At 49.8% G+C, this 25748-nt stretch overlaps 1 protein-coding gene across 1 annotated transcript; it reads left to right on the top strand.

Annotated features, from left to right (window-relative positions):
• The first annotated feature begins 185 nt into the window (after positions 1-185).
• LOC115142008 (DEAH (Asp-Glu-Ala-His) box polypeptide 34) lies at positions 186-20651 on the top strand. Its single transcript, XM_065000621.1, has 14 exons — positions 186-285; positions 893-1147; positions 8462-8564; positions 8972-9189; positions 9515-9689; positions 10148-10341; positions 10516-10617; positions 11285-11560; positions 11755-11928; positions 12555-12764; positions 13754-14056; positions 15277-15462; positions 17363-17996; positions 20124-20651. Exons 1-14 carry the CDS (start codon positions 196-198, stop codon positions 20270-20272), a joined length of 3069 nt encoding a protein of 1022 aa, XP_064856693.1. The 5' UTR covers positions 186-195; the 3' UTR covers positions 20273-20651.
• Positions 20652-25748: the final 5097 nt, after the last annotated feature.

The raw sequence follows: 25748 nt of genomic DNA, 5'->3' as shown, positions 1-25748 counted from the left end.
TCAGTTTATTAGGGAATATGGTTACAGTGGATGCACCCTAGTTGTTCCATAACCTGTCCGTGTGTGGATCTTACCTACCTCCCTATTCCACCCAGGTGTCTGAGTTTGTTGTAGAGGTGCATGAGTGGACACCTCCACTAAACCCTCCTTGGGGTCCCTCCCTCCTGGCCACCCGGTGTCCTCAGTTTGTTCCTCATGTCAGCCACCATAAACATAAAACTCTTCTCCAGCTACTTTAATAATGCACCTGTACTGCAGGTACCGGGCAGGCTCTTCCCTATACAGGTGAGTGGACAATAGATTTCAAACCCTCTGGGACCCGTTTCATATTTTGGTTGTTGTTTCTCCTAGTCAAGGTGATTTAGTTGACAAGTGGAATCACCCCGGTGTGCTTTGAAAAGTTTAAATAAATTGAACGGCTAGGACATCTACTTTGTGCATGACACAAGTAATTTTTCCAACAATTGTTTACAGACTTCTTCTATGTCTGAGTCCCACCCTATTCCTTATATAGTGCATGACTATTGACCAGAAGGATAATGGTGTTATTCAGGATGAAGAATCTCTCTCTCTCTCTCTCTCTGTCTCTCTGTCTGTCTCTCTCTCTCGCTCTCTCTCTGTCTCTCTCTCTCTGTCTGTCTCTCTCTCTCTGTCTGTAAACCTCAGTGGAGATCCTCTCACCCTCTCTCTCTCTCTGTTTGTCTCCTCTCTGTCTTACAGTCTGACTCTAAACTCTGTGGAGATCTCTCTCTCTGTCTGTCTCTCTCTCTCTGTCTGTCTGTCTCCTCTCTGTCTCTCTCTCTGTCTGTCTGTCTCTCTCTCTCTGTCTCTCTCTCTCTGTCTCTCTCTGTCTCTCTGTCTGTCTGTGTCTTTCTGACTGTCTGATGGGTAGGTGATCTACCAGCCCATCCCACAAGAGGAGCAGCCGTCCCGCTCGGAGAAGCTGGACCCCCGCCCATACCTCCGTGTGCTGCAGGGCATCGACCAACGCTACCCGCCCGAGGAGAGGGGCGACCTGCTTCTGTTCCTCAGCGGCGTGGCAGAGATATCTACCATCTTAGAGGCATGCCAGGCCTACGCCACACACACCAAGCGCTGGATCGTTCTGCCCCTCCACAGCACCCTGTCCCTGGTACAGCAGGATAAGGTACAGTAGGATGAGGTACAGTACAGTAGGATGAGGTACAGTAGCAGTACAGCAGGATAAGGTACAGTAGGATGAGGTACAGTACAGTAGGATGAGATACAGTAGGATGAGGTACAGTACAGTAGGATGAGGTACAGTAGGATGAGATACAGCAGGATGAGGTACAGTAGCAGTAGGATGAGGTACGGTACAGCAGGATGAGGTACAGTACAGTAGGATGAGGTACAGCAGGATGAGGTACAGTAGCAGTAGGATGAGGTACAGTAGCAGTAGGATGAGGTACAGTAGCAGTAGGATGGGACTCAGCAGGATGAGGTACAGTCCAGTAGAATGAGGTAGGGTTCAGTAGGATGAGGTACAGTACAGTAGGATGTGGTGAGATGCAGGATGAGGTACAGTAGCAGCCAGCAGGATGAGGTACAGTACAGTAGGATGAGGTACAGTAGGATGAGGTACAGTAATCCTACAGTACAGTAGCATGAGGTACAGTTTAGATGCAAGATGAGGGTACAACAGCAGGATGTTCCACAGCAGGATGTCACAAGGATGAGGTACGGTACAGCAGGATGAGGTACAGTAGCAGTAGGATGAGGCGTCAGTAGCAGTACAGCAGGATGAGGTACAGTACAGCAGGATGTAAACAGTAGGATGGTACAGTACAGCAGGATGAGGTACAGTACAGCAGGATGGGATGTACAGTAGGATTGTACAGTAGCAGTAGGATGAGGTACGGTACAGAGGATGAGGTACAGTAGCAGTAGGATGAGGTACAGTAGCAGTAGGATGAGGTACAGTACAGTAGGATGAGGTACAGTACAGCAGGATGAGGTACAGTAGCAGTAGGATGAGGTACAGTAGCAGTAGGATGAGGTACGGTACAGCTCCCTCCTGGCCACCAGGATGAGGTACAGTACAGCAGGATGAGGTCATGTCAGCAGTACAGCAGGATGAGATACAGTACAATAGGATGAGGTACAGTAGCAGTACAGTAGGATGAGGTACAGTACAGTAGGATGAGGTACAGTAGCAGTACAGTAGGATGAGGTACAGTAGCAGTAGGATGAGGTACAGTACAGCAGGATGATTTTAGTTACAGTAGGATGAGGTACAGTACAGCAGGATGATTTAGTTACAGTGGAATCAGGTACAGTACAGTAGGAAACAGTTTAGTAGGATGAGGTACAGTACAGTAGGATGAGGTACAGTTGCAGTACAGTAGGATGAGGTACAGTACAGTAGAATGAGGTACAGTACAGTAGAATGAGGTACAGTACAGCAGGATGAGGTACAGTAGGATGAGGTACAGCAGGATGATGTACAGTAGGATGAGGTACAGTAGCAGTACAGCAGGATGAGGTACAGTACAGTAGGATGAGGTACAGTACAGCAGGATGAGGTACAGTACAGTAGGATGAGGTACAGTACAGTAGGATGAGGTACAGTACAGTAGGATGAGGTACAGTACAGCAGGATGTCTCTCTCAGTACAGTAGGGATCTCTCTAGGATGAGGTACTAGGATGAGGTACAGTAGCAGTACTCAGGATGAGGTCAGTCTCTCCTCTCAGTCTAGGTCTATGGGCAGATCTATGGAGCAGGTCTAGGGGCAGGTCTATGGGCAGGTCTAGGAGCAGGTCTAGGAGCAGGTCTATGGAGCAGGTCTAGGGGTATATCTATGGAGCAGGTCTATGGAGCAGGTCTAGGGGTATATCTATGGAGCAGGTCTATGGAGCAGGTCTAGGGGTATATCTGTGGAGCAGGTCTAGGGGTATATCTATGGAGCAGGTCTAGGGGTATATCTATGGAGCAGGTCTAGGGGCAGGTCTAGGAGCAGGTCTAGGAGCAGGTCTAGGGGCAGGGCTAGGGGCAGGTCTAGGAGCAGATCTAGAAGCAGGTCTAGGGGTATATCTATGGAGCAGGTCTAGGAGCAGGTCTAGGAGCAGGTCTAGGGGTAGATCTATGGAGCAGGTCTAGGAGCAGGTCTAGGAGCAGGTCTAGGGGCAGGTCTAGGAGCAGGTCTAGAAGCAGGTCTAGGGGTATATCTATGGAGCAGGTCTAGGGGCAGGTCTAGGAGCAGGTCTAGAAGCAGGTCTAGGAGCAGGTCTAGGGGTAGATCTCTGGAGCAGGTCTAGGGGCAGGTCTAGGGGTAGATCTCTGGAGCAGGTCTATGGAGCAGGTCTAGGGGTATATCTATGGAGCAGGTCTAGGGGTATATCTATGGAGCAGGTCTATGGAGCAGGTCTAGGGGTATATCTATGGAGCAGGTCTATGGAGCAGGTCTAGGAGTATATCTATGGAGCAGGTCTAGGGGTATATCTATGGAGCAGGTCTAGGGGTATATCTATGGAGCAGGTCTAGGAGCAGGTCTAGGGGTATATCTATGGAGCAGGTCTAGGGGCAGATCTAGGAGCAGGTCTAGGAGCAGGTCTAGAAGCAGGTCTAGGAGCAGGTCTAGAAGCAGGTCTATGTGTATATCTATGGGGCAGGTCTAGGGGCAGATCTAGGAGCAGGTCTAGGGGCAGGTCTATGGAGCAGGTTTATGGAGCAGGTCTATGGAGCAGGTCTATGGAGCAGGTCTAGGAGCAGGGCTAGGAGCAGGTCTATGGAGCAGGTCTAGGAGCAGGTCTATGGGGCAGGTCTATGGAGCAGGTCTATGGAGCAGGTCTAGGAGCAGGTCTAGGAGCAGGTCTAGGAGCAGGTCTAGGGGCAGGTCTAGGAGCAGGTCTAGGAGCAGGTCTAGGGGCAGGTCTAGGGGTAGATCTCTGGAGCAGGTCTAGGGGCAGGTCTAGGGGTAGATCTCTGGAGCAGGTCTATGGAGCAGGTCTAGGAGCAGGTCTAGGAGCAGGTCTAGGAGCAGGTCTAGGGGCAGGTCTAGGAGCAGGTCTATGGAGCAGGTCTAGGAGCAGGTCTAGGGGCAGGTCAGCAGGTAGATCTCTGGAGCAGGTCTAGGATGCAGGTCTATGGAGCAGGTCAGGGGCAGGTCTAGGAGCAGGTCAGGATGCAGGTCAGGGGCAGATCTATGGATGCAGGTCTAGGGGCAGATCTATGGAGCAGGTCAGGGGCAGGTGAGGAGCAGGTCTACAGCAGGATGGGGTATCTATGGAGCAGGTCTAGGGGCAGGTCAGGAGCAGGTCAGGAGCAGGTCTAGGATGAGGTCAGTAGCAGTAGGATCTAGGAGCAGGTCTAGAAGCAGGTCTAGGATGCAGGTCAGGGTATATCAATGGATGCAGGTCAGGAGCAGGTCTAGGAGCAGGTCAGGGGTGTATCTATGGAGCAGGTCAGAAGCAGGTCTAGGGGTATATCTATGGAGAGGTCTAGGGGTATATCTATGGAGCAGGTCTAGGATGCAGGTCTAGGGGTATATCTATGGAGCAGGTCTAGGAGCAGGTCTAGGGGTAGATCTATGGATGCAGGTACAGGACAGGTCTAGGAGCAGGTCTAGAAGCAGGTCTAGGAGCAGGTCTAGGAGCAGGTCTACAGGTACTAGGATGCAGGTCTAGAAGCAGGTCTAGGGGTATACAGTACAGGTCTAGGGGATATCATGGAGCAGGTCTAGGGGCAGGTCTAGGAGCAGGTCTAGGATGAGGTCTAGTAGCAGGTCTAGGGGCAGGTCTAGGGGCAGGTCAGTAGCAGGTAGGATGCAGGTCAGTAGCAGGTCTAGGATGCAGGTCAGGGGCAGGTAGGATGAGGTCAGTAGCAGGTAGGATGCAGGTCTAGAAGCAGGATGAGGGGTACATGGAGCAGGTAGGATGGGTATATCATTGAGCAGGTCTAGGAGCAGGTCTAGGAGCAGGTCAGGGGTATATCAGGATGCAGGTCAGGGTATATCTATGGATGAGGTCAGGGGTAGGATGAGGAGCAGGTCTAGGAGCAGGTACAGTAGCAGTACAGCAGGATGGGGTACAGTACAGTAGGATGAGGTCAGTAGCAGTAGGATGCAGGTCAGGAGCAGGTCTATGGGCAGGTCTATGGAGCAGGTCTAGAAGCAGGTCTAGGGCAGGTCTAGGAGCAGGTCTAGGAGCAGGTCTAGGAGCAGGTCTATGGAGCAGGTCTAGGGGTATATCTATGGAGCAGGTCTATGGAGCAGGTCTAGGGCATATCTATGGAGCAGGTCTATGGAGCAGGTCTAGGAGGGTATATCTATGGAGCAGGTCTAGGGGTATATCTATGGAGCAGGTCTAGGGGTATATCTATGGAGCAGGTCTAGGGGTATATCTATGGAGCAGGTCTAGGGGTATATCTATGGAGCAGGTCTATGGAGCAGGTCTAGGAGCAGGTCTAGAAGCAGGTCTAGGGGCAGGTCTATGGAGCAGGTCTAGGGCATATCTATGGAGCAGGTCTAGGGGTATATCTATGGAGCAGGTCTAGGAGCAGGTCTAGGAGCAGGTCTATGGGGCAGGTCTAGGAGCAGGTCTAGGGGCAGGTCTAGGAGCAGGTCTAGGAGCAGGTCTATGGAGCAGGTCTAGGGGCAGGTCTAGGGCAGGTCTATGGAGCAGGTCTATGGAGCAGGTCTAGGGGCAGGTCTGGGAGCAGGTCTAGGAGCAGGTCTAGGAGCAGGTCTAGGGGTAGATCTATGGAGCAGGTCTAGGGGTATATCTCTGGAGCAGGTCTAGGAGCAGGTCTAGGAGCATATCTAGAAGCAGGTCTAGGGGTATATCTATGGAGCAGGTCTAGGGGTATATCTATGGAGCAGGTCTATGGAGCAGGTCTAGGAGCAGGTCTATGGAGCAGGTCTAGAAGCAGGTCTAGGAGCAGGTCTAGGGGCAGGTCTAGGGCAGGTCTATGGAGCAGGTCTATGAAGCAGGTCTAGGGGTATATCTATGGAGCAGGTCTAGGGGGTCTATATCTAGGAGCAGGTCTAGGGGCAGATCTAGGAGCAGGTCTATGGAGCAGGTCTAGAAGCAGGTCTAGGAGCAGGTCTAGAAGCAGGTCTAGGAGCAGGTCTAGGGGCAGGTCTAGGGGCAGGTCTAGGGGCAGGTCTAGGGGCAGGTCTATGGAGCAGGTCTAGAAGCAGGTCTAGGAGCAGGTCTAGAAGCAGGTCTAGGGGTAGATCTCTGGAGCAGGTTTATGGAGCAGGTCTATGGAGCAGGTCTAGGAGCAGGTCTATGGAGCAGGTCTAGGAGCAGGTCTATGGGGCAGGTCTATGGAGCAGGTCTATGGAGCAGGTCTAGGAGCAGGTCTAGAAGCAGGTCTAGGGGTGTATCTATGGAGCAGGTCTAGGGGTATATCTATGGAGCAGGTCTAGGGGTATATCTATGGAGCAGGTCTAGGAGCAGGTCTAGGAGCAGGTCTAGGGGTAGGTCTATGGAGCAGGTCTAGGGGTAGGTCTATGGAGCAGGTCTAGGAGCAGGTCTAGAAGCAGGTCTAGGAGCAGGTCTAGAAGCAGGTCTAGAAGCAGGTCTAGAAGCAGGTCTAGGGGTATATCAATGGAGCAGGTCTAGGAGCAGGTCTAGAAGTATATCAGGTCTAGGAGCAAGTCTAGGAGCAGGTCTATCTATGGGCAGGTAGGGGTATATCTATAGGTCTATGGAGCAGGTCAGGTCTAGGAGCAGGTCTATGGAGGGTATATCTATTGAGCAGGTCTATGAGCAGGTCTAGGAGCAGGTCTAGGGGTATATCTATGGAGCAGGTCTAGGGGTATATCTATGGAGCAGGTCTAGGGGTAGGTCTATGGAGCAGGTCTAGGAGCAGGTCTAGAAGCAGGTCTAGGAGCAGGTCTAGAAGCAGGTCTAGGGGTATATCAATGGAGCAGGTCTAGGAGCAGGTCTAGGAGCAGGTCTAGGAGCAGGTCTAGGAGCAGGTCTAGAAGCAGGTCTAGGAGCAGGTCTAGGAGCAGGTCTAGGGGTATATCTATGGAGCAGGTCTATGGAGCAGGTCTAGGAGCAGGTCTAGAAGCAGGTCTAGAAGCAGGTCTAGGAGCAGGTCTAGGAGCAGGTCTAGGGGTATATCTATGGAGCAGGTCTAGGGGTATATCTATGGAGCAGGTCTAGGGGTATATCTATGGAGCAGGTCTAGGGGTATATCTATGTAGCAGGTCTATGGAGCAGGTCTAGGAGCAGGTCTAGAAGCAGGTCTAGGGGTATATCTATGGAGCAGGTCTAGGGGTATATCTATGGAGCAGGTCTAGGGGTATATCTATGGAGCAGGTCTAGGAGCAGGTCTAGGAGCAGGTCTATGGAGCAGGTCTAGGGGCAGGTCTAGGGGCAGGTCTAGGAGCAGGTCTAGGAGCAGGTCTATGGAGCAGGTCTAGGGGCAGGTCTAGGGGTATATCTATGGAGCAGGTCTAGGAGCAGGTCTAGAAGCAGGTCTATGGGTAGATCTATGGAGCAGGTCTAGGAGCAGGTCTAGGGGTATATCTATGGAGCAGGTCTAGGGGTATATCTATGGAGCAGGTCTAGGGGCAGGTCTAGGAGCAGGTCTAGAAGCAGGTCTAGGGGTATATCTATGGAGCAGGTCTAGGGGTATATCTATGGAGCAGGTCTAGGGGCAGGTCTAGGAGCAGGTCTAGGAGCAGGTCTAGAAGCAGGTCTAGGAGCAGGTCTAGGGGCAGGTCTAGGAGCAGGTCTAGGAGCAGGTCTAGAAGCAGGTCTAGGGGTGTATCTATGGAGCAGGTCTAGGAGCAGGTCTATGGAGCAGGTCTAGGAGCAGGTCTATGGAGCAGGTCTAGGAGCAGGTCTATGGAGCAGGTCTAGGAGCAGGTCTAGGAGCAGGTCTAGAAGCAGGTCTAGAAGCAGGTCTAGGGGCAGGTCTAGGAGCAGGTCTAGAAGCAGGTCTAGGGGTATATCTATGGAGCAGGTCTAGGGGTAGGTCTATGGGCAGGTCTATGGAGCAGGTCTAGGGGTATATCTATGGAGCAGGTCTAGGGGTATATCTATGGAGCAGGTCTAGGGGTATATCTATGGAGCAGGTCTAGGGGTATATCTATGGGCAGGTCTAGGAGCAGGTCTAGAAGCAGGTCTAGGGGTATATCTATGGAGCAGGTCTAGGGGTATATCTATGGAGCAGGTCTAGGGGTATATCTATGGAGCAGGTCTATGGAGCAGGTCTAGGGGTATATCTATGGAGCAGGTCTATGGAGCAGGTCTAGGGGTATATCTATGGAGCAGGTCTAGGGGTAGGTCTAGGAGCAGGTCTAGGAGCAGGTGGACTGTGTATCTCACCAGTGCAGCTTTAAAGTATTAATTAGGTCTGATGACTATAAAAGTGCTTATTTCACCCAAGTCCAAGTTGATGGCTTTACTACAACAAGATGTTTAACCATCATGTTCCCATGGCATTGGGGCTAAAACATGGAACTGTGCATTATATGTCTGTAGGTGTTTGACATCTCTCCTCCGGGAGTGAGGAAATGTATCATCTCTACCAACGTAGCGGAGACATCCGTCACCATCGACGGGGTGCGCTTCGTCGTCGACTCGGGTAAGACAACCCGAAGCACGACCCCGGGAACTCCCGAGTGTACGCAGCGCTCTAAGACACTGCATCTCAGTGCAAGAGGCGTCACTACAGTGCCTGGTTTGAATCCCAGGCTGTATTACATACGGTCCGTGATTGGGAGTCCAATAGGGGGCGTCGTCCGGGTTTCGCCCCGGGGGACCGTCGTTGTGTAAGTTATTCTTAACGGACTTAGATTAAATAAAGGTTCAATAACAAAATAACCGCTGCTCAGTGGGACAGAGAGGAGCCTGGGTAATGTCATTGTTGTGTCCGTCTGGGGAGGGGGAGGGGGGGAACAGACGAAAGCTTCTTTAAAGATTTCAAGCGTGTTGCTCTGTGCCACTTTCAGAAATGGAACCCAATGTATTACCTCTGAATGTATCCTCAAGGCAAGGTGAAGGAGATGAGTTTTGACCCGAAGGCTAAGATGCAGCGTCTGCAAGAGTTCTGGATCAGTCGAGCCAGTTCTGAGCAGAGGAAAGGCCGGGCCGGGAGGACAGGACCTGGGGTGTGTTATCGGCTCTATTCTGAGTCCGACTACGAGGCCTTCGCACCTTACCCTGTCCCAGAGATACACAGGGTGGCCCTCGACTCATTAGTACTACAGGTATCCTGACCCCTAACCTTTCACACCTTACCCTGTCCCAGAGATACACAGGGTGGCCCTCGACTCACTAGTACTACAGGTATCCTGACCCCTAACCTTTCACACCTTACCCTGTCCCAGAGATACACAGGGTGGCCCTCGACTCACTAGTACTACAGGTATCCTGACCCCTAACCTTTCACACCTCACCCCGTCCCAGAGATACACAGGGTGGTACTAATTCGTACTACAGGTACTGAACGACTGAAATCCCTCTTCGCTGTTCTGGTTTTCTGTTCCCTATAGTTACTTCTGCATGCCAAAAGACTGTTTCCTGTCCTTACAGATGAAGAGTATGAGTCTGGGAGACCCACGATCCTTTTTGTTCATCGACCCTCCTCCCGCGGCCAGTATCCAGACTGCAGTAACCTACCTCAGGGAACAGGGGGCGCTAGACGCTAGAGGAGATCTCACCTCTATCGGAAGCCTGCTGGCACAACTTCCTGTTGACGTGGTCATAGGTACGTCCCTCTGAAATAAAGAAGTATCACTGTTGTGACATCTGCCATCCTGTACTGTGCCCCCTGAATAGGGCCCTGAGGATTTCCTGATCACACGACCTGGGCAGACAAACCTCCAGGCCCTAGTTATATTAACCACGAGCCCTAACCCCTAACCCCTATATTAACCCCTAACCCCTAACCCCTAAATCTGTGTTCAAATACTTTTATTTAAATAATTACAGTGAGGCAAAAAAGTATTTAGTCAGCCACCAATTGTGCAAGTTCTCCCACTTATAAAGATGAGAGAGGCCTGTAATTTTCATCATAGGTACACTTCAACTATGACAGACAAAATGAAGGGGGAAAAAATCCAGAAAATCACATTGTAGGATTTTTAATGAATTTATTTGCAAATTATGGTGGAAAACTTGGTGGAGCAGGTCCTGACCCTTAACCCCTGACCTCTGTGCATCTAGGTAAGATGCTGGTGCTGGGGTCAGTGTTTAACTTGGTGGAGCCGGTCCTGACGGTGGCTGCTGCCCTCAGTGTTCAGTCCCCATTTCTCCGCTCGGCCCAACACAACCCCGACTGTGCCACAGCACGCCAGCCCTTGCACTCCAACCAGGGAGACCCCTTCACCCTGCTCAACACCTTCAACGCCTGGGTGCAGGTCAGCCAATCAGGGCACAGAAAACATCTTTAGTCACCCTCTGTGCGAAGCCACTTACCTTACTTACGTCTTGTAATGGAGAATTTAAGATCACTAAATATTGCATTTAGAGTGATTGACATTATGTGTAGCATATTAGTGTAGACACTCCAGTCATCAAACCTTCTCCTCCAGGTGAAGGGGGAGAGAGGAGGTGCCAGCAGGAAGTGGTGCAGGAGGAGAGGGCTGGAGGAACAGAGGCTTTATGAGATGGTCAACCTACGAAGACAGTTCAAGGTAGGTCAGCTACGCCTGACATCAGTATGTAATAAATCTGTTCCTGTCCCCCCTCTATGGTATAAACCCCCCCATCTTCTAAGAATCATCTTCTAAGTTAAGAACAAATTCTTATTTTCAATGACGGCCTGGGAACAGTGGGGTTAACTGCCTGTTCAGGGGCAGAACGACAGATTTGTACCTTGTCAGCCCTGGGGTTTGAACTCGCAACCTTCCGGTTACTAGTCCAACGCTCTAATCACTAGGCTACCCCTGAGATCAAGTTTATAAATTGCTGGGTTAGGGACAGGGTAAATACGAATGAGTTTTTTACTGACTTGCCTCTTTTTTTAAAAAGTAAATAAATAAATGCTTGCCTGGGCTGATGAGATGGTGATTGCTCAGATAACTAGGCATTTTAACGTCATAGATTTAGCCAGTCGTAAAGTGTGAAAATAACACCGGCTGGAATGCGCTCTTAATAAAACGAAAGTATGAATTTTTTCTCATGAAAATGTCAACATCAACAAAACATAATTATTTTTACCGGTACATGTGTGCTTTCAAATTGTTTTCTTTGACAACTACGGTATAAACGTGATTAGGGCGTCGTTTATTATTTCTACGGTAATGTTCACAACACCGGCATTTATCCCTAACCGCGTTCCCCCGCCTGGTGTGGCAACAGGAGCTGTTGCGTAGTCATGGTCTGTTGGAGGTGCTGGAGGAGAGGGCTCCCTCTGGTGGAGAGCGAGGACAGCGCAGGGAGAGGTTGACCGAGAGGAGGAAGCTACATCAGCTGAAGAGAGAACATGACCTGGCAGAGGGCGGTCGGAGGAAGGTCCTGAGACTGGAGGAGGGACAGGATGGGGAGGGGGATTCGGGGTCGGACACAGAGCAGGGCGCCACGGGACGGGACGGGAAGGACAAGGAGCAGACCGGTGGACACAACCTGGACATACAGGTGAGGATGATGTCACTATGGGCGGGAGCCATGGCAACAGACCAGTCGGTTACACTGTCAAATGACCGTAATTAATAAGATAAAAAGGCTTAAATGATATTGTCTGTAGATTCATATGAATTGTAATCCTTACAAATTCTTATACCCACTTTTTTAGATTTTAAAACATCTGTCTTGAACCCTCCCCCTGACAGGAAGTGAAGTTCAAGCTTCGCCACAACGTGTCAGAGCTCCAGGAAGCGGCGTCGGCCAGCCAGGACCTGTCGTCAAGGCAACAAGCCCTCCTGAAGCTGCTGCTTTGTCGAGGCCTTTACCCCCAGCTGGCGTTGCCAGACGAACACAATGCCAACCGCAAGGACTCAGAACAGGTGTGTGTGTGTGAACAGGAGTGTAGGTGTGAGCGTGTGTGTAGGTGTGAGCGTGTGTGTGAACAGGTGTGTGTGTGTGTGTGTGTGTAGGTGTGAGCGTGTGTGAACAGGAGTGTGTGTGTGAACAGGAGTGTGTGTGTGTGTAGGTGTGAGCGTGTGTGAACAGGTGTGTGTGTGTGCGTGTGTGAACAGGAGTGTGTGTGTGAACAGGAGTGTGTGTGTGTGTGTAGGTATGAGCGTGTGTGAACAGGTGTGTGTGTGCGTGTGTGAACAGGAGTGTGTGTGTGAACAGGAGTGTGTGTAGGTGTGAGCGTGTGTGAACAGGAGTGTGTGTAGGTGTGAGCGTGTGTGAACAGGAGTGTGTGTAGGTGTGAGCGTGTGTGTGTAGGTGTAAGCGTGTGTGAACAGGAGTGTGTGTGTGTGTAGGTGTGAGTGTGTGTGTAGGTGTGAGTGTGTGTGTGTGTAGGTGTGAGCGTGTGTGAACAGGAGTGTGTGTGTGTGTGTAGGTGTGAGTGTGTGTGAACAGGAGTGTGTGTAGGTGTAAGCGTGTGTGAACAGGAGTGTGTGTGTGTGTAGGTGTGAGTGTGTGTGTGTGTGTACGGTGATAATGTCCCTGTCTCCTATAGGTGTTCCACACCCGTAACAAGCAGGGGGTAGTGATCCACCCCACCAGTGTGTTTGCCAGCGACCCAGAGGTGCTGCACGTCCCTGAGGAGGGGAACAGAGAGGGACCAGACAAAGGGGAGAGCAGCAAACACCAGCTCCTAGCCTTCGTTACTCTACTTGAGACCAACAAGCCTTATGTATCCAACTGTGTCAGAGTCCCAGCCTTACAGGTCAGTACCGGGTCAGAGTCCCAGCCTTACAGGTCAGTACCGGGTCAGAGTCCCAGCCTTACAGGTCAGTACCGGGTCAGTACCGTGTCAGAGTCCCAGCCCTAACAGGTCAGTACCGTGTCAGAGTCCCAGCCCTAACAGGTCAGTACCGGGTCAGTACCGGGTCAGAGTCCCAGCCCTGTCAGAGTCCCAGCCCTAACAGGTCAGTACCGGGTCAGAGTCCCAGCCCTAACAGGTCAGTACCGGGTCAGTACCGGGTCAGAGTCCCAGCCCTAACAGGTCAGTACCGGGTCAGAGTCCCAGCCCTAACAGGTCAGTACCGGGTCAGTACCGGGTCAGAGTCCCAGCCTTACAGGTTAGTACCGGGCCAGAGTCCCAGCCTTACAGGTCAGTACCGTGTCAGAGTCCCAGCCTTACAGGTCAGTACCGGGTCAGAGTCCCAGCCCTAACAGGTCAGTACCGGGTCAGTACCGGGCCAGAGTCCCAGCCTTACAGGTTAGTACCGTGCCAGAGTCCCAGCCTTACAGGTTAGTACCGGGCCAGAGTCCCAGCCCTAACAGGTCAGTACCGGGTCAGAGTCCCAGCCTTACAGGTCAGTACCGGGTCAGTACCGGGTCAGAGTCCCAGCCTTACAGGTCAGTACCGGGTCAGAGTCCCAGCCTTACAGGTCAGTACCGGGTCAGAGTCCCAGCCTTACAGGTCAGTACCGGGCCAGAGTCCCAGCCTTACAGGTCAGTACCGGGTCAGTACCGTGTCAGAGTCCCAGCCCTGCCGGGTCAGTACCGTGTCAGAGTCCCAGCCCTGCCGGGTCAGTACCGTGTCAGAGTCCCAGCCCTGCCGGGTCAGTACCGTGTCAGAGTCTCGATGCCTGACAAAGATCCACCTCAGACTGAAATGTTATCAGTGTCAGAGCTGGTTTCGGAACACAGCTTTTATGGTTCCTGTCTGCACTGTTTCTCTCCTGACTGTCTGTTCGTGTCCCCTTCCAGGCCCTGTTGCTGGTAGCTAACTCCTTGGACAGTAATGCTGACTGTACCAGGCTGGTGGTGGATGGCTGGTTGGAGGTAGGACTGACAGGAGAGGGGGCTCTGAAGGTTCTGTCCACCTCCCTCACTCTCAGGGCCGACTGGGAGCGCCTCCTGCTAGCCCAGCTGGGACAGGGCACTCTGGGAGCCGGAGCGGGGAGCAGGGCCAAGGCTGGGAGGGGAGAGGGGCTGGGGGTACCTGGGCTCTCCCGTAAAGACCTGGAGAAACTCAGTGAAGGACTGGTCCGCTTCCTGCTATACACTGAGGTACAGGAACACCTAACCTTTAACATTGAGGAAGACTACTCTATAATATGGTACCCGGATCCGGGATAATTGTCATAAACTACGCTAAATAGCATAGCGCAACGGTCAAATAACCTTACTAGAAAATATTCATGAAATCACAAGTGAAATATAGTGAAACAGCTTAGCCTTTTGTTAATCACCCTTTTGTCTCAGATTTTGAAATTATGCTTTACGGCGAAAACAATACAAGCGTTTGTGTAAGTTTATCGATATACTATCAAAACATTATGTACACCTAGCGGCAGGTAACTTGGTCACGAAAAATCAGAAAAGCAATCAAAGTAATCGTTTACCTTTGATGATCTTCGGATGTTTTCACTCACGAGACCAGTTAGACAACAAATGTTCCTTTTGTTCCATAAAGATATTTTTTTATATCCAATTACCTCCGTTAGTTTGATGCGTCATGCCCAGGAATCCACCGGGAATAGCGGTCACGACAACGCAGACAAAAATTCCAAATTAACTCCATAATATCGACAGAAACATGGAAAACGTTGTTTATAATCAATCCTCAAGGTGTTTTTCAAATATCTATTTGATAATATATCCACTGGGACAATTAGCTTTTCACTAGGACCGGGAGGAAAAATGGCTACCTCTCTGTTTAGCGCAAAAATCACACTGAGAGCCAACAACTGACCACTTATGCAATGTGGAAGTTTACGCTCATTCTTCAAAATAAAGGCTTGAAACTACGTCTAAAGGCTGTAGACACCCTTTCAATGGGCAATAGGGATGCATAGAAAGACAGGGGTTTCAAAATAAGAGTCACTTCCTGATTGGATTTTTCTCAGGATTTCGCCTGCAATATCAGTTCTGTCATACTCACAGACAATATTTTTACAGTTTTGGAAACTTTAGAGTGTTTTCTATCCTAAGCTGTCAATTATATGCATATTCTAGCATCTGGTCCTGAGAAATAGGCAGTTTACTTTGGGAATGTTATTTTTCCCAAAATAAAAATAGTGGCCCCTAGTTTCAAGAGGTTCTTTTAACTGTGGGTTCTAGTTATAACATGGAAACTAGGACTTTGTTTTTCCTACCATGTGATCTGACCAGGAAAAGCTCTCATGTCTAATCACCACGTCCCTCGTTTATTGTCTAGATAACATCATGAGAACACCCCCAACTGAGGTGTATGTTTCCCTGTCCGTCTGTCTGTCCGTCCTCTCCAGGTGAGCTACAGTCTACGTCGTTTGACAGGCCTGCAGGTACAGAACCTCTACGTAGGTCCCCAGGCCCAGTCCGAGTTCTCTGAGCCCCATGCCCCAAACCCCCTTTTCCCTGGGGTGGAGGTGCAACCTGACACCATCAAGGGAGGCCTCCAAGTCACCAAATACTTCACCTACAACTGCCTCACTGTGAGTAGATGTTATCATATTACCAACTACAGCTGGATAACTGACTCCGGAACTCCACAAGCAACCATAGACCAGTTCTAGCTTTGATTTAACCAATCAGATGAGTCAACAACACGAGCTGACGCGGACCAAAACATATCAGAACAGTTCTGAATATCGGAGAGTAAACTTTAGGAAAAGACAGTTAGTCAACACTATATATGCTCCCAACTATTTACTGGGTCACCTGGGGTCCACCGTGGGTCAACCATGGGTCAAACTGGGGTCCACCGTGGGTCAACCTGGGTACAACTGAGGGTCAACCTGGGGTCCCACCGTGGGTCAACCTGGGGTCCACCGTGGGTCCATCGTGGGTCAACCTGGGGTCCATCGTGGGTCAACCTGGGGTCCAGCATGGGTCAACCTGGGGTCCAGCATGGGTCCACCATGGGTCAACCTGGGGTCCAGCATGGGTCAACCTGGGGTCCACCATGGGTCAACCTGGGGTCCAGCATGGGTCCACCATGGGTCAACCTGGGGTCCAGCATGGGTCAACCTGGGGTCCAGCATGGGTCAACCTGGGGTCCAGCATGGGTCAACCTGGGGTCCACCATGGGTCAACCTGGGGTCCACCTGGGGTCCACCGTGGGTCAACCTGGGGTCCAGCATGGGTCAACCTGGGGTCCACCATGGGTCAACCTGGGGTCCAGCATGGGTCAACCTGGGGTCCACCGTGGGTCAACCTGGGGTCCACCATGGGTCAACCTGGGGTCCACCGTGGGTCAACCTGGGGTCCAGCATGGGTCAACCTGGGGTCCACCATGGGTCAACCTGGGGTCCAGCATGGGTCCACCGTGGGTCAACCTGGGGTCCACCGTGGGTCAACCTGGGGTCCACCTGTGGGTCACCTGGGGTCCACCTGGGGTCAACCTGGGGTCAACCTGGGGTCCACCTGGGGTCAACAGCAGCTACTCTTCCTGGGATTTATTATGGATCCCCATTAGTTCCTGCCAAGGCAGCAGCTACTCTTCCTGGTGTTTATTATGGATCCCCAAGTTCCTGCCAAGGGGCTACTCTTCCTGGGGTTTATTATGGATCCCCATTAGTTCCTGCCAAGGCAGCAGCTACTCTTCCTGGGGTTTATTATGGATCCCCAAGTTCCTCAAGGGCAGCTACTCTTCCTGGGGGGATCCCCATTAGTTCCTGCCAAGCAGCTACTCTTCCTGGGGTTTATTATGGATCCCCATTAGTTCCTGCCAAGGCAGCAGCTACTCTTCCTGGTGTTTATCACAAAACATGAAACATGATACAGAACATCAATAGACAAGAACAGCTCAAGGATAGAACTACGTACATTTATTAAAAAGGCACACACAGCCTTCATATCAATACGTACACACACTATCCAATAGGGGAGAGGCATTGTGCCGCGAGGCGTTGTGCCGAGAGGCGTTGTGCCGAGAGGCGTTGTGCCGTGAGGCGTGGTGCCGCGAGGCGTGGTGCCGCGAGGCGTTGTGCCGTGAGGAAGTAGATTATCACGTTGTCTGAATGTTTGTCAAAGTTAGCTGGTAAATTTAGTGATTCACTCCTAAGGACCTGTACTGTGTCTGTCGTGCCGTGAGGCGTGGTGTCTGTTCCCAGAGGACCTCTACAGTGAGTGTCTGTATTATAATGTGTCTGTTCCCAGACTCTAAGGACCTCACGTGAGTGTCTGTATTATAATGTGTCTGTTTTAAGGACCTCTACAGTGAGTGTCTGTATTATAATGTGTCTGTTCCCCAGGACTCTAAATTTACAGTGAGTTCTGTATTATAATGTGTCTGTTCCCAGGACTCTAAGGACCTACAGTGAGTGTCTGTATTATAATGTGTCTGTTCCCCAGGATTATACAGTGAGTGTCTGTGTATGTTCTGTTCCCCAGGACTCTAAGGACCTCTACAGTGAGTGTCTGTATTATAATGTGTCTGTTCCCCAGGACTCTAAGGACCTCTACAGTGAGTGTCTGTATTATAATGTGTCTGTTCCCCAGGACTCTAAGGACCTCTACAGTGAGTGTCTGTATTATAATGTGTCTGTTCCCCAGGACTCTAAGGACCTCTACAGTGAGTGTCTGTATTATAATGTGTCTGTTCCCCAGGACTCTAAGGACCTCTACAGTGAGTGTCTGTATTATAATGTGTCTGTTCCCCAGGACTCTAAGGACCTCTACAGTGAGTGTCTGTATTATAATGTGTCTGTTCCCCAGGACTCTAAGGACCTCTACAGTGAGTGTCTGTATTATAATGTGTCTGTTCCCCAGGACTCTAAGGACCTCTACAGTGAGTGTCTGTATTATAATGTGTCTGTTCCCCAGGACTCTAAGGACCTCTACAGTGAGTGTCTGTATTATAATGTGTCTGTTCCCCAGGACTCTAAGGACCTCTACAGTGAGTGTCTACGTACGTTCTGGTCCTGTCCCCACTGTGACCTGTACAGTCCTGTCACACCGCTGGAGAGGATGAGCCACGAGGCCACCTGCAGGCCGCCTGGGGAACAGCAGGACAACCAGGACAAACGTGAGGCTCAAATGGCACCCTATTCCCTATATAGTGCACTACTTTAGACCAGAGCCCTATGGAACCCTATTCCCTATATAGTGCACTACTTTAGACCAGAACCCTATTCCCTATATAGTGCACTACTTTAGACCAGGGCCCTATAGAACCCTATTCCCTATATAGTGCACTACTTTAGACCAGAGCCCTGTTCCCTATATAGTGCACTACTTTAGACCAGAGCCCTATTCCCTATATAGTGCACTACTTTAGACCAGAGCCCTATTCCCTATATAGTGCACTACTTTAGACCAGAGCCCTATTCCCTATATAGTGCACTACTTTAGACCAGAGCCCTATGGCAGAGGGTTAATTGTAGTGTACTATATAGGGAAAAGGGTACTATTTGGGATGCAGAATACAGTGCCTTCAGAAAGTATTCAGACCCCTTCCCTTTTCCCAACATTTTGGTTACATTTCTGCCTTATTCTAAAATGGATTAAATCGTTGTTTTCCCTCATCAATCTACACACAATCACCCATAATGACATCACAATCACCCATAATGACATCACAATCACCCATAATGACATCACAATCACCCATAATGACATCACAATCACCCATAATGACAAAGCGTAAACGGTTTTAGAATTTTTTGCAAATTTATTTAAATAAGTATTCAGACCGTTTGCTATGAGACTTCCTTGATGTTTCTACATCTTGATTGGAGTCCACCTGTGGTAAATTCAAATTGATTGGACATGATTATATAATGTCCCACAGTTGACAGTGCATGTCAGAGCAAAAACCAAGCCGCGAGGTTGAAGGAATTGTCCATAGAGCTCCGAGACAGGATTGAGACGAGGTACAGATCTGAGGAAGGGTACCAAAAAATGTCTGCAGCATTGAAGGTACCCAAGAACACAGTGGCCTCCATCATTCTGAAATGGAAGAAGTTTGGAACCACCAAGACTCTTCCTAGAGCTGGTCACCCGGCCAAACTGAGCAATCGGGGGAGAAGGGCCTTGGTCAGGGAGGTGACCAAGAACCTGATGGTCACTCTGACAGAGCTCCAGAGTTCCTCTGTGGAGATGGGAGAACCTTCCAGAAAGACAACCATCTCAGCAGCATTCCACCAATCAGGCCTTTATGGTAGAGTGGCCAGACGGAAACCACTCCTCAGTAAAAGACACATGAGAGCACACTTGGAGTTGACCAGATTCTCTGGTCTGATGAAACCAAGATTGAATTATTTGGCTTGAATGCCAAGCGTCACATCTGGAGGAAACCTGGCACCATCCCTACGGTGAAGCATGGTGGTGGGGGCAGCATCATGTTGTGGGGATGTTTTTCAGTGATAGGGACTGGGAGACTAGTCAGGATCGAGGGAAAGATGAACGGAGCAAAGTACAGAGAGATCCTTGATGAAATCCTGCTCCAGGGCGCTCAGGACCTCAGACTGGGGCGAAGGTTCACCTTCCAACAGGACAATGACCCTAAGAACACAACCAAGACAATGCAGGAGTGGCTTGGGGACAAGTCTCAGAATGGACTTGAACCCAATCAAACATCGCTGGAAAGACCTAAAAATAGCTGTGCAGCAACGCTCCCCATCCAACCTGACAGAGCTTGAGAGGATCTGCAGAGAAGAATGGGAGAAACTCCCCAAATACAGGTGTGCCAAGCTTGTAGCGTCATACCCAAGAAGACTCAAGGCTGTAATCGCTGCCAAAGGTGCTTCAACAAAGTACTGAGTTGAATATATATATATATATATATATGTAAATCTCTGTTTATTTTATTTGTAATAAATTTGCAAAACTTTCTCAAATACAGTTTTTGCTTTGTCATTATGGGGTATTGTGATGTCATTATAGGGTATTGTGATGTCATTATAGGGTATTGTGATGTCATTATAGGGTATTGTGATGTCATTATAGGGTATTGTGATGTCATTATAGGGTATTGTGATGTCATTATGGGGTATTGTGTGTAGATTGATGAGGGGGGAAAAAACAACTTAATCCATTTTAGAATAAGGCTGTAACGTAACACAATGTGGATAAAGGGGTCTGAATACCCTGTATATATGTAATATGATCTCTAGGAATGAAACTAACTGACAGATGCTGTTGTCTGTTTCAGAGGGTGATGATGTGAAGGCAGCCTCCTCTTCCTTCTCTGTTTCCAGTCTGGCCAGAGTCTACCACTGTGATGTCTGTGACAAGGACCTGACGCTCACTTCTACAGAGATCCTCAAACACAAGAGACAGCACATGCACTCTGGACGTTGAAACAGAGATCCTTAAACACCAAGAGACAGCACGTGCACTCTGGACGTTGAAACAGAGATCCTTAAACACCAAGAGACAGCACGTGCACTCTGGACGTTGAAACAGAGATCCTTAAACACCAAGAGACAGCACGTGCACTCTGGACGTTGAAACAGAGATCCTTAAACACCAAGAGACAGCACGTGCACTCTGGACGTTGAAACAGAGATCCTTAAACACCAAGAAGACAGCACATGCACGTTAAGAGACACTAAAGTTTCCTGCCTAGATCACCTGATCAGGACAAAGTAATGGCCTTCAATTAACTGCTATGGAGAAATCAACAACCTGAAGGGTTTCAGTGAATGCTGTTTTATAATAAAATCAAGAGTCACGCCTCTTTCTTCTTCGGGTCATGTGATTTTTGTTGGGTTTCATCTCGACTTCTTTATTGGTTGAAGCTCTGTCAGCTCCCCTCAACTCCATGGTAACAGACTGAATGACATGCAGGTGTCATAGAGGGAGGAAGCGTTTGTTTAAAATATAGAGGAGTGTTTAATAGTGATACAAACCCACGATATGGAACACCTCAAAGCAGCACATTGGCACAAAGTCAGACAGCACGGAAGATTAAAACCTGTCTCCAAAAAACATAAATTAACCAATCAGAATAAATATCTCATTAAATAAATAAACAGGTCATATTTCAGTAATTACTTTGAAACAAATAAATACATATTTAAAATCCACATCGGCAGAAATAAATTAATTGACCCCCTCCCCCCAGAAAAAAAATATGAAAATAGTACTTAAATACAGAATTAAATCAGGTTATTGATTAATCAAATCAAAAGGCACATTTATTAAGATGTAAGAATGGGGCCTTGGGTTGAGATACCATGTAGCCTGTCTCTCTCTCTCAGTAGTGGGTTGGGATACCATGTAGCCTGTCTCTCTCTCTCAGTAGTGGGTTGGGATACCATGTAAGCCTGTCTCTCTCTCAGTAGTGGGTTGAGATACCATGTAGCCTGTCTCTCTCTCAGTAGTGGGTTGGGATACCATGTAGCCTGTCTCTCTCTCTCAGTAGTGGGTTGGGATACCATGTAGCCTGTCTCTCTCTCAGTAGTGGGTTGGGATACCAGCCTGTCTCTCTCTCAGTAGATACCATGTAGCCTGTCTCTCTCTCAGTAGTGGGTTGGGATACCATGTAGCCTGTCTCTCTCTCTCAGTAGTGGGTTGGGATACCATGTAGCCTGTCTCTCTCTCTCAGTAGTGGGTTGGGATACCATGTAGCCTGTCTCTCTCTCAGTAGTGGGTCGGGATACCATGTAGCCTGTCTCTCTCTCTCAGTAGTGGGTTGGGATACCATGTAGCCTGTCTCTCTCTCAGTAGTGGGTTGAGATACCATGTAGCCTGTCTCTCTCTCAGTAGTGGGTTGGGATACCATGTAGCCTGTCTCTCTCTCAGTAGTGGGTTGGGATACCATGTAGCCTGTCTCTCTCTCTCAGTAGTGGGTTGGGATACCATGTAGCCTGTCTCTCTCTCAGTAGTGGGTCGGGATACCATGTAGCCTGTCTCTCTCTCAGTAGTGGGTTGGGATACCATGTAGCCTGTCTCTCTCTCAGTAGTGGTGTTGGGATACCAGCCTGTCTCTCTCTCTCAGTAGTGGGTTGGGAGCCATGTAGCCTGTCTCTCTCTCAGTAGTGGGTTGGGATACCATGTAGCCTGTCTCTCTCTCAGTAGTGGGTGGGATACCATGTAGCCTGTCTCTCTCTCAGTAGTGGGTTGGGATACCATGTAGCCTGTCTCTCTCTCAGTAGTGGGTTGGGATACCATGTAGCCTGTCTCTCTCTCAGTAGTGGGTTGGGATACCATGTAGCCTGTCTCTCTCTCAGTAGTGGGTTGGGATACCATGTGGGTTGAGCCTGTAGCCTGTCTCTCTCAGTAGTGGGTTGGGATACCATGTAGCCTGTCTCTCTCTCAGTAGTGGGTTGGGATACCATGTAGCCTGTCTCTCTCTCAGTAGTGTGTTGGGATACCATGTAGCCTGTCTCTCTCAGTAGTGGGTCTCAGTATACCATGTAGCCTGTCTCTCTCTCAGTAGTGGGTTGGGATACCATGTAGCCTGTCTCTCTCAGTAGTGGGTCTCAGTAGCCTGTCTCTCTCTCAGTAGTTGGGATACCATGTAGCCTGTCTCTCTCTCAGTAGTGTGTTGGGATACCATGTAGCCTGTCTCTCTCTCTCAGCCTGTCAGTAGTGGGTTGGGATACCATGTAGCCTGTCTCTCTCAGTAGTGGGTTGGGATACCAGTAGCCTGTCTCTCTCTCAGTAGTGGGTTGGGATACCATGTAGCCTGTCTCTCTCTCTCAGTAGTGTGTTGGGATACCATGTAGCCTGTCTCTCTCTCAGTAGTGGGTTGGGATACCAGCCTGTCTCTCTCTCTCAGTAGTGGGTTGGGATACCATGTAGCCTGTCTCTCTCAGTAGTGGGTGGGATACCATGTAGCCTGTCTCTCTCAGTAGTGGGTTGGGATACCATGTAGCCTGTCTCTCTCTCAGTAGTGTGTTGGGATACCATGTAGCCATGTAGCCTGTCTCTCTCTCAGTACTGGGTTGGGATACCATGTAGCCTGTCTCTCTCTCAGTAGTGTGTTGGGATACCATGTAGCCTGTCTCTCTCTCTCAGTACTCAGTAGTGTGTTGGGATACCATGTAGCCTGTCTCTCTCTCAGTAGTGGGTTGGGATACCATGTAGCCTGTCTCTCTCTCTTGGGATACCATCAGTCAGTGGGTTGGGATACCATGTAGCCTGTCTCTCTCTCAGTAGTGGGTTGGGATACCATGTAGCCTGTCTCTCTCTCTCAGTAGTGTGTTGGGATACCATGTAGCCTGTCTCTCTCTCAGTAGTGGGTTGGGATACCATGTAGCCTGTAGCCTCTCTCTCTCAGTAGTGGGTTGGGATACCATGTAGCCTGTCTCTCTCTCAGTAGTGGGTTGGGATACCATGTAGCCTGCTCAGTAGTGGGTTGGGATACCATGTAGCCTGTCTCTCTCTCAGTAGTGTGTTGGGATACCATGTAGCCTGTCTCTCTCTCTCAGTACTGTGTTGGGGAGCCTGTCTCTCTCTCTCAGTACTGTGTTGGGATACCATGCCTGCCTGTCTCTCTCTCTCAGCCTGTAGTACTGTGTTGGGATACCATGTAGCCTGTCTCTCTCTCAGTAGTGTGTTGGGATACCATGTCTCTCTCTCAGTAGTGGGCATGTAGCCTGTCTCTCTCTCAGTAGTGTGTTGGGATACCATGTAGCCTGTCTCTCTCTCAGTCAGTGTGTTGGGATACCATGTAGCCTGTCTCTCTCTCAGTACTGGTTTGGGATACCATGTAGCCTGTCTCTCTCTCAGTAGTGTGTTGGGATACCATGTAGCCTGTCTCTCTCTCAGTACTGGGTTGGGATACCATGTAGCCTGTCTCTCTCTCAGTAGTGGGTTGGGATACCATGTAGCCTGTCTCTCTCTCTCAGTAGTGTGTTGGGATACCATGTAGCCTGTCTCTCTCTCTCTCTCAGTACTGTGTTGGGATACCATGTAGCCTGTCTCTCTCTCTCAGTACTGTGTTGGGATACCATGTAGCCTGTCTCTCTCTCTCAGTACTGTGTTGGGATACCATGTAGCCTGTCTCTCTCTCAGTACTGTGTTGGGATACCATGTAGCCTGTCTCTCTCTCAGTACTGTGTTGGGATACCATGTAGCCTGTCTCTCTCTCAGTAGTGTGTTGGGATACCATGTAGCCTGTCTCTCTCTCTCAGTAGTGTGTTGGGATACCATGTAGCCTGTCTCTCTCTCAGTAGTGTGTTGGGATACCATGTAGCCTGTCTCTCTCAGTAGTGGGTTGGGATACCATGTAGCCTGTCTCTCTCTCAGTAGTGTGTTGGGATACCATGTAGCCTGTCTCTCTCTCAGTACTGGTTTGGGATACCATGTAGCCTGTCTCTCTCTCAGTAGTGTGTTGGGATACCATGTAGCCTGTCTCTCTCAGTACTGGTTTGGGATACCATGTAGCTTGTCTCTCTCAGTAGTGGGTTGGGATACCATGTAGCCTGTCTCTCTCTCTCAGTAGTGTGTTGGGATACCATGTAGCCTGTCTCTCTCTCTCTCTCTCAGTACTGTGTTGAGATACCATGTAGCCTGTCTCTCTCTCTCAGTACTGTGTTGGGATACCATGTAGCCTGTCTCTCTCTCTCAGTACTGTGTTGAGATACCATGTAGCCTGTCTCTCTCTCAGTACTGGGTTGAGATACCATGTAGCCTGTCTCTCTCTCTCAGTACTGTGTTGGGATACCATGTAGCCTGTCTCTCTCTCTCAGTACTGTGTTGAGATACCATGTAGCCTGTCACTCTCTCTCTCAGTACTGTGTTGGGATACCATGTAGCCTGTCTCTCTCTCTCAGTACTGGGTTGAGATACCATGTAGCCTGTCTCTCTCTCTCTCTCTCAGTACTGTGTTGGGATACCATGTAGCCTGTCTCTCTCTCTCAGTACTGTGTTGAGATACCATGTAGCCTGTCTCTCTCTCTCAGTACTGTGTTGAGATACCATGTAGCCTGTCTCTCTCTCTCAGTACTGTGTTGAGATACCATGTAGCCTGTCTCTCTCTGTCTTAGTACTGGGTCGAGATACCATGTAGCCTGTCTCTCTCTGTCTCAGTACTGGGTCGAGATACCATGTAGCCTGTCTCAGTACTGGGTTGAGATACCATGTAGCCTGTCTCTCTCTCTCTCAGTACTGGGTTGAGATACCATGTAGCCTGTCTCAGTACTGGGTTGAGATACCATGTAGCCTGTCTCTCTCAGTACTGGGTTGAGATACCATGTAGCCTGTCTCTCTCAGTACTGGGTTGAGATACCATGTAGCCTGTCTCAGTACTGGGTTGAGATACCATGTAGCCTGTCTCAGTACTGGGTTGAGATACCATGTAGCCTGTCTCTCTCTCTCAGTACTGTGTTGAGATACCATGTAGCCTGTCTCTCTCTCTCAGTACTGTGTTGAGATACCATGTAGCCTGTCTCTCTCTCTCAGTACTGTGTTGAGATACCATGTAGCCTGTCTCTCTCTGTCTTAGTACTGGGTCGAGATACCATGTAGCCTGTCTCTCTCTGTCTCAGTACTGGGTCGAGATACCATGTAGCCTGTCTCTCTCTCTCAGTACTGTGTTGAGATACCATGTAGCCTGTCTCTCTCTGTCTCAGTACTGGGTCGAGATACCATGTAGCCTGTCTCAGTACTGGGTTGAGATACCATGTAGCCTGTCTCAGTACTGGGTTGAGATACCATGTAGCCTGTCTCAGTACTGGGTTGAGATACCATGTAGCCTGTCTCAGTACTGGGTTGAGATACCATGTAGCCTGTCTCAGTACTGGGTTGAGATACCATGTAGCCTGTCTCTCTCTGTCTCAGTACTGGGTTGAGATACCATGTAGCCTGTCTCAGTACTGGGTTGAGA

Source organism: Oncorhynchus nerka, linkage group LG14 (assembly GCF_034236695.1).
Source record: "Oncorhynchus nerka isolate Pitt River linkage group LG14, Oner_Uvic_2.0, whole genome shotgun sequence".
NCBI lineage: Eukaryota > Metazoa > Chordata > Actinopteri > Salmoniformes > Salmonidae > Oncorhynchus > Oncorhynchus nerka.
Note: the sequence above shows the minus strand (reverse complement) of the source record. Positions and strands in the feature narration are given on the sequence as shown.